We start from the raw sequence: 15,281 nt of genomic DNA, 5'->3' as shown, positions 1-15,281 counted from the left end.
AAGGGTCAAGAACCTAATCTCGTAAATGGCTGGTGTTATGATACAACCAATTTGGCTTTTTAAGGAAATATTTCACTGTTTGGATATTTATGTATTAATTTTTAAATGGCCTAATATATAAAATAATTTTAACAGAACCAATAACCTTCACTGACATCCTAGCAACCAACTTGGTTCCAGAAAAATAACAAGAATGTGTCTGTGGCTCATTCTTTGATCCCACTAAATACGATGTTTTAAATGTTGATAAGTCAAACAGTACAGAACATCAACGAATAAGACAATTTGTTTTTCCCAGTAGTTAAGAAAACTAGTTGAGAAACTAGTTAAGTCTCAAGAAGCTGGCCTACTTTGTGCTGACTGATCCACTTGCTAAAACTGAAAGAAGGAAACGTGCATAGCTGCCCCAGCCTTTGTCTCACTAGCAAATCCGCAATTTCCTTTCACCTGTATGGTTAAGGCCCTTAATTCATTTCAGGGAGTATTAGGAAGACATCACAGCCAAAGATATAAGCCACATTCCTTAATGTATGTTAATCAGAGAAAAAAGATAACGTAGTCTGATTCTACCTCTACTGATGTTTTGAACTCAGAAGATAAGAAGGATGACCTGGCAACACAGCAGCCAGGATCTCAGTAAAGCTGCTGAAACCAAGCTTTTCCTGGCCTACTCTCCTTCTTCTGGTCTCTACAATTTGTGACCATAGGAACATGCCTCTGAAAACACCATTTTGCTTAGGATAACTGCTCCACAGACAGGAAATGAAACCTAATAAAGTAAAAAATGGGGGATAGTTGGGAATTTTCATTTCTTTGGACTTAGTTGGAAATTCCATTTATTTGGATCCTAAGTTGTGAACATAAAAAACAAGAACCTTTAGTATCTCCCTAAGAATTTGATAATAGGAGATAGCTTATACAAATTTGTGACTTATTTTTATACTGGTGACTGTTTATCTGGAATTTCTAATATCCTACCACCTGGACTCGGCATACAATCTCTGGTAACCTACATGACACAATGTAATTGGGTACAATTTATGATGGGAAAAAGATTAAGGGGTGCTTATTTTCTGCCTGGAATACAGAGGGGCCTTGAGGATAAAATTTTTGATGTACATTTCAGGCTATTCAGGGGCAAAGAATAAACTGGCCCCCAGTGTCACAGGAGAATACACAATAGAGAAGTGGCTGGTATTAGGGATGTAGCTTTTAAAGGACTCACTTTACACTGCTATCTCCTCCCCTAGAAACAGTCACATCTTTGGTTGACCATAAATGTGATAAACCCTGGCGGGCAGAGAGAAAACAAAGTGTAGGGAGTCAGACTCCTCTGCTAGGGTCTTCCCTTTGACCAGGTCATTAAAGGCTCTAATTAATCACTTAAGCTCATTCTGTCCCATTTTATCCTCTCCTTAGTTAATCTCATTCTCTCTCAGAGCTTTACTAGTAACACACACACACACACAAACTTACATATTACCCTATTATATGCTATATTTCATTGTGCTAAATTTCTAATTCATAGCACTTTAACAGCTGAAATTTTACATTTATTTGTATAAGCAATGTTTGTCTTTCCTGCAAACAATACAAACTCCGTGAAGACAGAGGTCTTATCTCTTTGACTAAGTGCTCCTTTCCACCACTTAGTACGACGTCTAGGACATGGTGGGTCCTCAACAACAACAAAAAAATACCTGTTGAATGAAAAAAAGAGGGGAACACCATTCCCATGGCTTCTTGTTTCCAGGTGGATGCACACACATCTAATAAAGACATATCTAACTGCTGAGGTCAGAAAAGAGGAAGGTGCACATGTGGCATAGCCCCTTCCAGGCTCTCTTTACCTCTTGGATCCACCTGCCAAGGGAGAAAGTGGCTTCTAGCCTGCTCTCATTCATGTCATAAGTGGTCTGCCCTCACTAGGGAGAACTGTGATTGCCCAAAAGTGGTAGCTGGATGAATTCAACAATGATTGTTTTGGGCTGAATTATTATGAGGCTACATATACAAGCCTCACCAATAATGATATTTTTATCTCCATCTATCTGATTCTTGTATTACTTCTCTCTTGTTTACAAATACAGAGAAGGAAACATAGTTTCACTTACAACCTTCATTAAAACATCAGGAACACATATTTAAGGTACATATTTTCTTTTAAGCACCTAAGTGATTGTTGAGTCTGTCCTTGAACTCATCCATCTCTTAAGCTCTTTTCTTCTAATTTCTATTTTGGAGCTATTCCCTTCTAATTTATCTATTTATCTTTGGAGTCCAGTTTATTTAACAATGCTTTCAAAATTATTCGTAGAACTGGTAAGTATCTTGCCATTTATTCATGCAACTAAGATTTACTGCACAAATACTACACGCCAGGCACTCTGGTTAGGAATTCAGGAGAAAATGTAAATAAGATAGATACAATCCCTCCCTTTAAGGGCTTGTATCTAGAGTAGAATATAACAGAAGTAATCAGACAAAAGTATTTCATTCTGTTAAGGGCCATGAAGGAAGCAAACAAAGGAATGAGAAAGCAAAAAGGCACGGGAGTGGGAACCTACATTAAACAGGAGACTAAGATCCAAAAAAGCCCCTCTGAAGAAGTGACATTAAACAGACCTCAGAGATAAGAAAGAGAGAAGAAGAATCTAAGCAAAAGAAACACATACATACAGGACTTAAGAAAGAGTTTAGGGCCTTTCAGGAACTGAGAGAAAACCATGTGACTAGAATACAGAAGAGAATAGCATGAAATGAGGTTTAAGAAATAAACAGAGCTAAGATACGGCAGGTCACTGAGCACAGTAAGAAGCTTGGGTTTTATTTAATGGTACAGCATTAAACTCTTCTTCTTTAAGTTAAATCCCCACATCCTTCTAGTGTTTTTCATGATATCATTTTGATCCCTCTCATTATACTAGTCATCTTTTCCATGTAGTATAGTTAGTCTAATATATTTAAACACAGTGTTTAAAACTAAGCCCAGTTCTCCAAAATACGATCTTACTAGGATAGGGAGGGACTACCACTTCACTGTAGGGAGTATGCGTCAATCAACAGTCTCAGCTCACCTCACTCTTAACAGTTATATCCCAACAGTGAGCGAAAGGAGCTTGCTATGATGCTAAAACCCCCAAAGAGCCAACCAAGCCTTCTGCCCCAGTTATGACCATGCTCCTTCTGAAATCCACTTAACCTCATGGGTGGTAGCCTATTCACAGTTTCTCAGTTCAAGACCACATTCCACCAACCAGATTTGACTTTTCTCATGGTTACAGGTACTCATCAGCATGCCCAGTGCCAGCCAGAGGTGGTCAACATGCAAGAGAGGAGAACTCCATGCCGAAAACAGTATCTCTCAGCTTCTGGATCACTCCTAGCTTTATATAATCTACATTTAGGCATGATGTTTCTCTATGAAAGTGAGGGCATTAATAAAGTTAACAATCACCCTTACAGCTTCCCAAACTAAAAATCTCAACTTCTCCCTTCTTTCACCTCCACATATCCAATCAATCGCAAACTCTAACACTAAATATACCTCCAATACTTCTTTCCTATCGTTCTCCTAGTTCATGCCACCATTAACTCCTCTAGATGACTGGAACAAGCTGCTAACATGACTGACAAGATCCTTCACTCTATGGCCTGTACTCAGTTCTCTGACCTCATCTTTAAATCTGGTGTCCTCCCTTCCCCCACTATGCAGACCTGTGATACTGACTACACCCTGTTCCATGATTACAGCATGTTGTATGTTCTTCTCTCCATCTAAAACATCTCTGCTCTAAATATCGCCTTTCCTTTCATGCTAATGCTCACTCATTTGTCAGGTTTCAACCTAAACATTACCTCCTCCACAAAGTCTTCCCTGATACCTACCCAACTCCCCATCTGAAGTACCGTTCCTCCCTTCCTTGTACTTCCTCCATCTTAGTTCTTGACTTTTACTGCTATTTACTTATCAGCCACCTTCACTAGACCATAAACTCGTAGATATCCAGGAACATGCCTGTTTTGTTCACTTAGATTCTAAATATCAAACAACCAGCACAGTGCTCAGAACATAGTAGGTATCACAAATGTATTTGTGGAGAGTGACAGCCAGAAAAACTATGTGTGCACACACACACCTGCATAAATAAATTCAGACACAAGACTTTTGGAAAGTGAGAACGCCCTAACTTCCACACTTAGAATAATTTTATAAAGGCCTTAAATTTGCCTGACTTAAATCTGTAACATTACAAACGAAACTCTTAAAGAGAAACTACGTAGAAGGTAAAATTGGTAAATATATAACCCCTTAACTAGTGATGTATCATCATTCATTTAAATGTGTATTAAAAATACGGGACCATTTTTTTCTTTAAAGCAGTAATAAGGTGATACACTGCAGACCCAAATTACTGAACTGGCAAAATGTTATTCACTCATCCAAAACAGTCAGCACCCCAGAAAGAGCCAAGCTGCTTGTCCCCTAACGTGCACATGGGTCACTGATGCCCAACACAGGTGAGAACAGCTTGCCCGGGACCAACACAGCAACCCAGTTCCAGGAAGCAGAAAACAGCTGGATACTTACTCACATAATGCCACGTATTTTTCAAGAGAGTCAATCAGCAGTTTGCTGTCTCCTTGATGAAAGTGCAGGGCAGGGAGAACGACGTCATCCTTTAGACAGAATACCAAATATGACCAGCCCATACCCTCTTTGTTTTGCTTGATTGATTTCAGGTCTGTCAAACTGAACAGGAATGACCATTTGCTTTTCCCATTTCTATGACTTGGAGCATCTTAAAAACAAGAAAGTGGGGCAAAATATTTTTTTTCACCTTTTTAACAGGTACTGACAGCACTCTTCACAACTGCCTAACAGAAATTTGCTGAACCTAGGGAGTGACTGCAGCGTTCATATTACCATGTCTTCCACCTGTATTAGAAATGGCAACAAACATTTTCTTTAAAGAACAGTCTTTAAAATAATTATCTTACTGCATACAAATTTGAAAAAAATGCTATCCTTATTTAAAATATCAGCTTTGTCCCAAAATGATAGTGGCTTTAGAAGCAGGTAGGCTGGATTCAAACTGCAACACCACCATCTTACTAACTGAATTATTTGGGGCAAATAATTGAATCTCTCTGAGCCTTAGTTTCTTCATCTGTATAATGGAGATAATTATACTTACCTCCCAATGTTATTCTAAGAATTAAAAAGAAAATACTTGTCAACTAACTACTATGGTGTCAAGTACAGAGCAAATAATAAATATTCATCCTCTCCACTTCCCTCAAAAACAAATCAAACGATGCACTTCAACAGTGCGTTTAAAACAAAATGCATTTAAAACAAAAACCAACCTTTATTCCTCACATCCTTTTGCAATTATTTTTAGCAGACTACACTGAGTGAAGGTAAAAGTACGCCAATATAAAAAGTAACACTGGAGTGAATACACAGACTAACATTTGCAAAAACCCACATAACAGTGGGAAATTGAGGATAAAAAGGTAATCAAGTTGTGAATGCTTCAAAAAGAATGAATACATTGAATATCACGGCTAAAATCAACCTTTTACTAAATTAAGACCTCAGTTCAAGTCAAACTATAGCTATGTAAAATAAAGCATTTCCTAGTATTTGGGCTCTTTAGAGAGACTTAAAATCCTAGGTTTGTGAATAATATCATAATCAATTTAAAGATTATCTATTTAAATAAAAATGTAAAGAACAAAGGAAAAAATGCTATCCAATACTTATAATTAATTTCTTATCTAAAAATGTCATTTTAACATTTTAACTCGGACCTTAAGCAGGAAAGATTCTGAAATCTTAAAAAACCCTTTCTTGAATGTTATTTCATAAGAAGTGTCATACTATCCTGTTATTGAAAATCGTCACTAATTCTGTCCCAACACTATCAATTCCACAAAGATAAACCACATAGATAATATTTGCTTACAGAACTTAATCAAAGGGTAGATCAGTCGGTACTGACCTGAATGTATGTCACCTTCCTATACAGTCAGGAACATTACAACTCCATCACCTCCAAAAAGATCTCCTCAACTGACCCAGAGGAATCTACACCTTACAGAAACCTCTACTTGCAGGGAATGCAGACACCATCACTCTTTCACGGACATGTGGTCAAGTGATACCTTTAACAAGTATCACTTGAAAGAAAGTCCAGAAAGGCTAAAGTAACTTATCTATGCAGTGACCTGCCGACTTCCTGTTCAGATGGTGAACTATATCCAAGGCTGATAACAGATTTAGTACTATGACTACACATCAAGTTTCACTGGAATTTGTATTACAGGCTCATAACACCATTACAAACGAACAGCAAAGTGAGAACAATTCTAGAATTCCAACATGTGTCACCTACATATGAATGTATCTCGACTACCTATAAAGAATTCATACTACTAGATTATCTACAAAGACAAAAATATTTTCACAGCAAAACAACAGTGAGAAACTAGATACAATTTTTAAATTAAGTTCTTAAATTACACAAAAAGTATTTAATCCAAAGTAATGCAAGAATATCATATGAAGAATATTAAATAATATATGCAGACTATACGAACTATCAGAAGTTTGTGCATATTCCCAAAGTAAAAATTTTACACAGATTTTCTCTTGTTAATGGAAGAGAAACACATTTCATACTAAATATGACAGAAAATGCCTCACACATTTCCTCACTTAAAGCTCTGATAAACGATGAGAGAAACATTACAAGTCAATTCTAGAAGTCCCTTTACTAGAGTGTAAGTTTTAATTCCATTCACAGCTATATGCCCAGTGCTTAGAAAAGTGACTAGCACATAGTAGGTATTCAAAGGTGTGTTAAATAGAATAACAACCTAGTAACAAGTCAACAGAAAAGTAATGTGCAATCTGGTCTACCAACACAAGCTAGCCAGAACTAGAAAATGTCACAGAAGAAAACTAACAGAACCTGAGTTAACCCCAAATTTCCTTCTTTCTCCTTAGAGAAAGGTAAATGAAACTAATTAGTTCTGATGAACTTATCATGTTACCAAATACATGTAAAAAATACCTCCAACACACTGACAACAAACTGGCTACAACAGCAGAAAAGTGAATAAAATAGTAAGTCTCCGTATGTCTTAAACAGAATTAACATGAAGGTCATGACATTTTACTTGAATAGGTTTCCAGAACATCATGGCAGTCTGTTGTTCTGGAAAGATGTATTTTCAAAGCATCTGATCTAGAACATAAAAACAAAGACTTAGCAGTATATTTCCTAAGAAATATAAACTTAAAAAAAGTTTTCAATAGTCAACTTTTTTAAGGTTTGCCCCAACTTTTCCTCTGTAAATCACACCAAAAAAGTAAAAAATGTGAAGGTTATAATAATAAAGTTAAAATTTTTATTTGAAAAACTGCTTTTCAAAAACGAACAAAAATTTAATGGCCTAATTTTTAATTCTGAAACATTAAGATAAGAAAATGTCTTAAGAAGCAGTTTTTATGAAACATGACTGGATGAGGTTAAGCCAAGGATAAGCTGAGATGGAATGGGAAGAAATGGAATACATGTACTTCATTAACTCCTTGTGCTGTTAAATATGTACATGTGTTTGCACACTGGGCCACACGGTGCAATATATTTCTTACTGCTATCATAAAATTTTTTAAGTAGTGGAGAGAATAGAGAAAAAGAAAACGTGTCCTTAACTTTTAATAATTACTAAATAAAGGCTCTTTACAAGCCATCATACAGTGCCAAGATATACAAGCAGCATTTATGTCTGTTTCTTGCTAAGCTATGCAGTACGCAGTTACACAGACATTATCAACTCTGAACACTAAAATCACCAGAACTTCTGAGAAATACAGGTGCCTGGGCTCCATCTCCAGAGGATGATTTAATTTGCTGCATGAAACCCAAGCACTGGTACTTTTTTGATTTTTCTTTTTTGCCATGCAGCACAGCATGCAGGATGCAGGACCTTAGTTCCCCAACCAGGGATCAAACCTGTGTCCTGCAGTGGGAGCACGGAGGCTTCCAACCACTGAACCACCAGCGAAGTCCCAACTGGTAGTTTCTTTAACAGCTTAACTTCCCCATGTGATTTCAATGCACAGCCAAAGTTAAAAACCATTAATCTAAAAAGATGTTTACTGTCAGATACTTTTCTCAAACATGTAATGCTTCCTTTTTGAAATTCTGAAAATTCACTCATTTTGCTCATTTCTGTAACTTTTTTCATTTTCAAGGATTTAGCAATAATATTAGGCAGTGAAAAATAGCAATTCACATAAACCAATTCTGAAGGTCTGATCTAGAGAAGTTAAAAATCTCTCAAATGCTAAATATACTAAAATTCAGTGGTTTTCTTTTCAAAGCTCTTTCTTGAGGTTTCAACCCACTCATTTGGACCACTGTATTTCTATAAGAGAAAGCTAGCCCTAGCTCATAGGCTTCCCATGGCGTTAGTGGTGAAGAACCTGCCTGCCAATGCAGAAGATGTAAGAGAAGTGGGTTTGATCCCTGGGTTGGGAGGATCCCCTGGAGAAGAAAATGGCAACCCACTCTAATATTCTTGTCTGAAGAATCCCATGGACAGAGAGCCTGGCAGCCTACAGTCCATGGGGTCACGAGAGTAGGACACGCCTTAGTAACTAAACCACCATGCATGCATATATGCTTTTTTTTTGGCATTCCTATTCTACAGGGAAGGTTCTTATCAGAACAATGTAAAAATGTTATGAAAAGAAAACCACAGGATTTTAGTATATTTAGCATGTGAGGGATTTTTAACTTCTCTAGATTAGACCTTCAGGGTTGGTTTATGTGAATTGCTATTTTTTGTTTGCCTAATATATGCATGAGCTGATTGTTAAAAAAAAGTTTGTGATTTACTATTTATTTCTTAATTGCTACTGTTCCCAAGAAATGATATAGTACAAAGTGTATATGAGAATGATTCCCCAGGCCATACATGAAAATCAATTTTACTTATATTAACATAGCAACACATATATTAAACATAGCAATACATATTCTAGTAAACTTTGGCTAGCCTTTTTGACTATGGTAAATGCCGATAAATCCTAAATTCAGACCAAAATCATTAAAAGATCAAATATCCTATTAGTTATAAAATACAAAGAAATCAAAACCAAAAAAATGTAACTCTAATTTAGAGTGTTTAGTATTTTTTAAAGAGACCTCCAGTAAGTTGGCCACATCACAGACAGGCTAGCGAGCTTGTATCTGGGATAGTATACGTATGTGTTCTACCAGACTGCTGGCTTGGCTCTTTCTTGTTATCTACATGTAGACAGTCACCACACAGCAAACATAAATTTATATATAAAGGAGAATAATCACTGAACATATATATAAAGGGGAGACTGCAATGAGCTGTGATGATCCCAGTAAACACTGAAATTAGAACAATATGCTGTAGCGGTATCCTCCATCTCCCCCTGGTGCTTTAAGGATGAAATAACATGACTTTTTTTTAATTCTACAGGATTTATGAAAAATATACATGAGAGACAACCAAAGCAATTTTTAAAGTGCTTCTATTTTATGCCATTAATAACTTAAACAGAACAAGTACTTTATGAAGTCACAACCAAGGCAACAAAAAGATGATAAAGGAATAAAAACGTAAGAGTTATACATATTAATCAAAGCAGCAAATCCTCCTTCCTCTAAGAAGCATGAAACCATTTTCTTTGCACTTTTGTTTATACTGTAGCAAATCAGTTTAAGATTTCAAAAGACTGAAATCATACCTCCATTAGTATGTGGTTTCTTTTTAAATGACACTGTATTAACCATGTCCCACTCTGCTTCGTAACTGTTCAGATGTTCTGCGACTCGATGAGCTCTTTCTTTGGGGGCCTGGGTCCATTCTACAACTGAGCTGGAGTCCTAAAATAATTATAACATATAAAATATTTAGGGACTAAGACTAGAATTTCATTTCAATCAATAATGTCTTCTCAGCTTCTATATAAATTAAGTTTGTAGGTTGTGGCAGACATCACTGATGGCAAAACTGAACACTGTTTCCTACCCTTTCTCCCTTGTTCAAGTTAACAAAAAAAGAAAAGCGTGTCCAGACTCTCCTACAGACAGAGTTATCAGTGAAATACAAGCTAAGACAACAGTAGGCCTTGGGAATGCTTTGATACTTCCTGCTTTCAATGCAGCTATGTTGGTAAAAATGTAACAGCCACCTTACAACCATAGAGAAAAAGCAAGAAAAACATTGCAAAGAACTCCAAACCTCCAGACTTCTGGAGGAAAGTTATTTGAGGAAAACAGCCAACAGCAGCCACTTATGGAAGTCATCATCATTGGCTGCTATATTTCTCTTAATCAAAATAACCTAAAAGCTACAAATAACATATCTACATGTTTAGTCCTAAAGAACTTTCTTTTAAAAGAGACTAAAACAAAAAAACAACCAAAAACCTAAAAAAAAAAAAAAAAAAAACCAAGTCTAAAACGCAACATTAATAATTTGACTAAATCAAAAAATTTAACTTCTAGTCAACAAAAGATACTACACATAAGTTAACGATAAGCAAAACTTGTGAAATCTTTCTAAAATACATAGAAGATGACAGGAAAACATGCAGAATATAAAAATAACCCCTACCAATGTACTTAGAAATCAACAAATATCAGAAAGAGAAAAGGAAATGGCATGAACAAGCAAATCAAAGAAGAAAACATGAAGTGACAAATAAAGATGTCCAACTTCAGAAATAAAGAGAAGCAAGATGAATTTCAGCTTTTATGCACCCTTCAATTAAAAAATAGAAGACAGTGTGAGGAAACGCTATCTCCCACTGTTGATAACAGGGATAATCAGTACTGACTGAAATGAAAACTGAGTCATATTTATTAAAATTTAAAATATGCATATTTCACAATAACTTTATCTACATTAAGAAATACACATGTATACAAAGAGGCAGATATAAGAATCCTCATCATAACATTGCTTGTAAAAGTGAAAAGCTGAACATATCTTATTAGCCATCAATGAAAAAGTAAATAAACTAGGGGTAGCCAATAAAATGCTATGCAGAAGTTTAAAGATTGATATCTGTTCATGTGTATTTATGTTCAATATGTAAAAGTAAATAAAAGGAAATCCTGAAACAATGTATGCAGCGTTAACAACTGCATGGAACACACACAATGAGAAACACACTAGAGAAAACCAGGGACAATGGACGAATGAATGGATATACACAGCTACACAGATAAGGCAGGAAATGTGTACTGATAAGTCTGGAAAGATACACAGTAAACACGTGAGGGATGGGGTTCTAGTCAAGGAGGACTTCAACCTTCTATTATTTGAATTTTTACAATATGGATTACTAGTGTAATTCTATTCAAAAATGGAAAAAAGATTTTATAGGAACAGGAATATATTATAAAGAAATAGAAACAGACTGAAGAATAGGGCAGAAAAAAACTGAATGAATGAAATTATAAAGTGGAGTGCTTTTTCCTCAGAGTCCTTCCACAAATGTCACTTCTCAGGGAGTCCTCCTTGTTTGCCCAATTTAAAAAATGCAACCTTTACCACCATCACTACTAATAAAGAGGAAAGCTAAACAGCATTTACAGAATCCAACCCCACCCGCAGGCTTGGACCTGGTGAATCACGTACTTATGGAAACTAGGATAAAGGTCAAGCTGAAAAAAGGACTACTAACAAGAGTCCAGAAGGCTGGAGGTTTATTCACTGGAAAAGGTAAAGCAGATTCTCTCTGGATTACAAGCAACCAGGGACACTGAGCAAAGAGATAATAACTGAAAACAGGACAATGAATCAAAAGTTCATGAAATGAGTGGCAAGACTCCCAGCTCTCTTCCTCCAATCAGTTCCCAGAACAGTAGAATCCAGTTTTCCCTCTTGAGGCAGAAATCTGTACTCTTCTCTGACACATGACCAGTCCAAGAAAAAAGACCCAGGTTTCAACATCAGGGATTCCCCAAGGCAACAGCCTAGCCAGGTCACCCTGAGTCCCAACTATCAACAAACCTATCTATACACTGAGAGTATGATCAGTTTTTCATATGTGCTGTTTATTAGCACCACAATACAACCATCACCAAACAAAGGTAAGTGTCTACATAAATGATAAAAGTCTAAATGAAACAGGGGGAAAGATAGTGAATTAGAGAAAGTGGACTATATACAGAAATGAAAACATCTAAAAAATTATCCTTAAATTCCTCAGATACAAGGGAATCATGGATGAATAGCATCCATGAAAAACAGGATACAATTTTTCTTTTAAAGGGGGGAAAGGGGACAAAGAAAGCTGAGCACCGAAGAATTGACACTTTTGAACTGTGTTGTTGGAGAAGACTCTTGAGAGTCCCTTGGACTGCAAGGAGATCCAACCAGTCCATTCTAAAGGAGATCAGTCCTGGGTGTTCATTGGAAGGACTGATGCTGAAGTGGAAACTCCAATACTTTGGCCACCTCATGCGAAGATTTGACTCATTAGAAAAGACCCTGATGCTGAGAGGGATAGGGGGCAGGAGGAGAAGGGGACGACAGAGGATGAGATGGCTGGATGGCATCACCAACTTGATGCACATGAGTTTGGGTAAACTCTGGGAGTTGGTGATGGATAGGGAGGCTTGGCGTGCTGCGATTCATGGGATCACAAAGAGTTGGACACGACTGAGCGACTAAACTGAACAAGATGCATTCAAAATTTAAAAAACAGCAAAGATGAAAATGACTCCAGAAGAACTGAAACATAAGACTAAAGAAATTTCCTAGAAAATAACATACACATATACAAAGAATTAGAAAATAGTAAAGTATTAAAATACTGGAGAAGGCAATGGCACCCCACTCCAGTACTGTTGCCCGGAAAATCCCATGGATGGAGGAGCCTGGTAGGCTGCAGTCCATGGGGTCGCTAAGAGTCAGACACGACTGAGCGACTTCACTTTCACTTTCCACTTTCATGCATTGGAGAAGGAAATGGCAACCCACTCTAGTGTTCTTGCCTGGAGAATCCCAGGGATGGAGAAGCCTGGTAGGCTGCAGTCCATGGGGTCGCACAGAGTCGGACATGACTGAAGCGACACAGCAGCAATTAAAATACTATAGGACCGATATAAAACATGTAGAGGGTTCCAGAAAGAATCAAAGTAGAAAATGGACAGGAAGAAGAAACCACCACTAAAACAATTCAAGAACATTTTCTAAAAACTTTTTGATAGAAGTTTTCACATTAAAAAGGCCTATCAAGCATCCACACAGAGGATAAAAAGGACCACAAGGGCACATTTCCAGGACATCTAGAATACTACCAACAAAAAGGTAATTCTAAAACTTCTGAACAGGAAAAAAATATAGCAAGGATCAGGATTCAAATACATTAGACTTAACATCAATAAAGGAAATAAGAGAAATGTAAAGATAGTAACTTCCAAAAATATGGGGGTAATTTCTTTTCAAATTATAATTCTATGCCAGCCAGTCATCAATTCAGAATTGATAGCTCAACCCAAATGTTCACAGAAGGATAAAAAAAGTCTGAAAATAGAGATGTTTTTGGTCTCATACATGCTTCTGAGGAAGCACTGGAGGTGCACCAAAACTAGAGAGTAAACCAAAAGAGAAGACAGCACAGGAGACAGGAAACAGGGATTAAACTGTGGGAGAGAGGCAAAAGGAACCCCCAGGATAACTGCTGCACAGCAAACCAAGAGAGCAGCCAGTTCAGAAGGAACTTGGAAGAAAATTCTGCAAGAAATGTCTTTAAGAAGATAAAATTAGATCGCCTATGTGATTAATACTTTGAGAAGAAATGTACACAACTGAGCCATAGTTTCAAGGTGAGTTAAGAGATAAGACAGAGCTAAACCCCTTCCATAGCGAGAACTCAACACGTTAGACACAGTAAACATAAACTAATCCAACTATCCCGTTCCTAGGTTTTCAAGGAAAATATGTCCACACAGAAATTTGAACCTGATCATGCACAGCAGCATTATTTATATTAGCCTGAAGATGGAAACAACCCCAATGTTCATCAACTGCTGCTGCTGCTGCTGCTAAGTCGCTTCAGTCATGTCCAACTCTGTGCGACCCCATAGATGGCAGCCCATCAGGCTCCCCCGTCCCTGGGATTCTCTAGGCAAGAACACTGGAGTGGCCTGCCATTTCCTTCTCCAATGCACGAAAGTGAAAAGTGAAAGTGAAGTTGCTCAGTCGTGTCTGACTCTTAGCAACCCCATGGACTGCAGCCTACCAGGCTCCTCTATCCATGGGATTTTCCAGGCAAGACTACTGGAGTGGGGTGCTATCAACTGATGAACGAATAAACAAAATATGGCACATATCCATAAACGCAGTATTATTCAGCAAAAAGGAAAGAAAGGAAAGAACAGACAGGTGCTAGAACATGGATGAACCTTGAAAACAGTATGCTATGTGAAAGCAGCCAGTCACAAAAAACTACGTTATATGATTCCATTCAGACAAAATGTCCACAATAAGCAAATCCTCAGAGACAGACAGTAAATTAATGAGTGAAGAGTACTGGAGTTAAGTGGGAATGAGAGGTGACTGCTTTTTTTGGAATAGAAATGTTTTAAAGTTGGTTACTGGTGAGGTTATACAATTCTGTAAATATACTAAAGAAACTGAATTATGTCCTTTAAAACAGTGAACTTTATGGTACATGAATTATATCTTAATAAAGCTTTTATTTAAAAATGTCATTCCTTTAGTCAGATATTTCTTCCTTAAATACCTTGCCAGCATAGAGAATACTAGAAGAATCTAATGCATCATCCAATGGTCTCCAGTCCACTATTACTTCAGCATCCTAGGAAAAAAATTATTAACCATATTTACTCTTCAGCAATATCTTATTTTTCAGTCACCGATAGTTAATTCCCTGGGGGGCTGCACCACAAGGCATGCAGGACCTCAGTTCCCTGACCAGGAATTGAACCCACGCTCTCTGCAGTGGAAGCTCAGATTCTTAACTACTGGACTACCAGGGAAGCCCCCAAAATCAATTTTTAACCTCTTAAATTTATTAGCACCTTAATATCCATACCATATGTAAACAATCACTATTTGACAACAAACAATATGCAGATTTCTAAATTCCGATTTTCATTATAAAAAATTACACTACTGTAACTTTTACTAAATTTAAAAATATTCCACGCCATTTTACTGACTTATCTGAAGAATTTTATTTCTAACAT

General features: G+C 37.0%; 1 protein-coding gene across 4 annotated transcripts in view; it reads right to left on the bottom strand.

Annotated features, from left to right (window-relative positions):
- TBC1D15 (TBC1 domain family member 15) overlaps positions 1–15,281 on the bottom strand; it is a 79,801-nt gene that overhangs the window by 42,386 nt on the left and 22,134 nt on the right. For all 4 annotated transcript variants that reach the window (XM_086398680.1, XM_086398682.1, XM_086398678.1 and 1 more), the window contains exons 3-5: positions 14,816–14,890; positions 9,800–9,938; positions 4,592–4,802 (exon numbers count right to left, since the gene is read on the bottom strand). In XM_086398680.1, coding sequence (XP_086254806.1) covers positions 4,592–4,802; positions 9,800–9,938; positions 14,816–14,890 — 425 coding nt within the window. The remainder of the gene's footprint in view (positions 1–4,591; positions 4,803–9,799; positions 9,939–14,815; positions 14,891–15,281) is intronic.

Source organism: Bos grunniens, chromosome 5, assembly GCF_055505025.1.
Source record: "Bos grunniens cultivar Pamir isolate PY7600 chromosome 5, Bosgru_T2T1.0, whole genome shotgun sequence".
In the NCBI taxonomy this organism is placed as follows: domain Eukaryota; kingdom Metazoa; phylum Chordata; class Mammalia; order Artiodactyla; family Bovidae; genus Bos; species Bos grunniens.
Note: the sequence above shows the minus strand (reverse complement) of the source record. Positions and strands in the feature narration are given on the sequence as shown.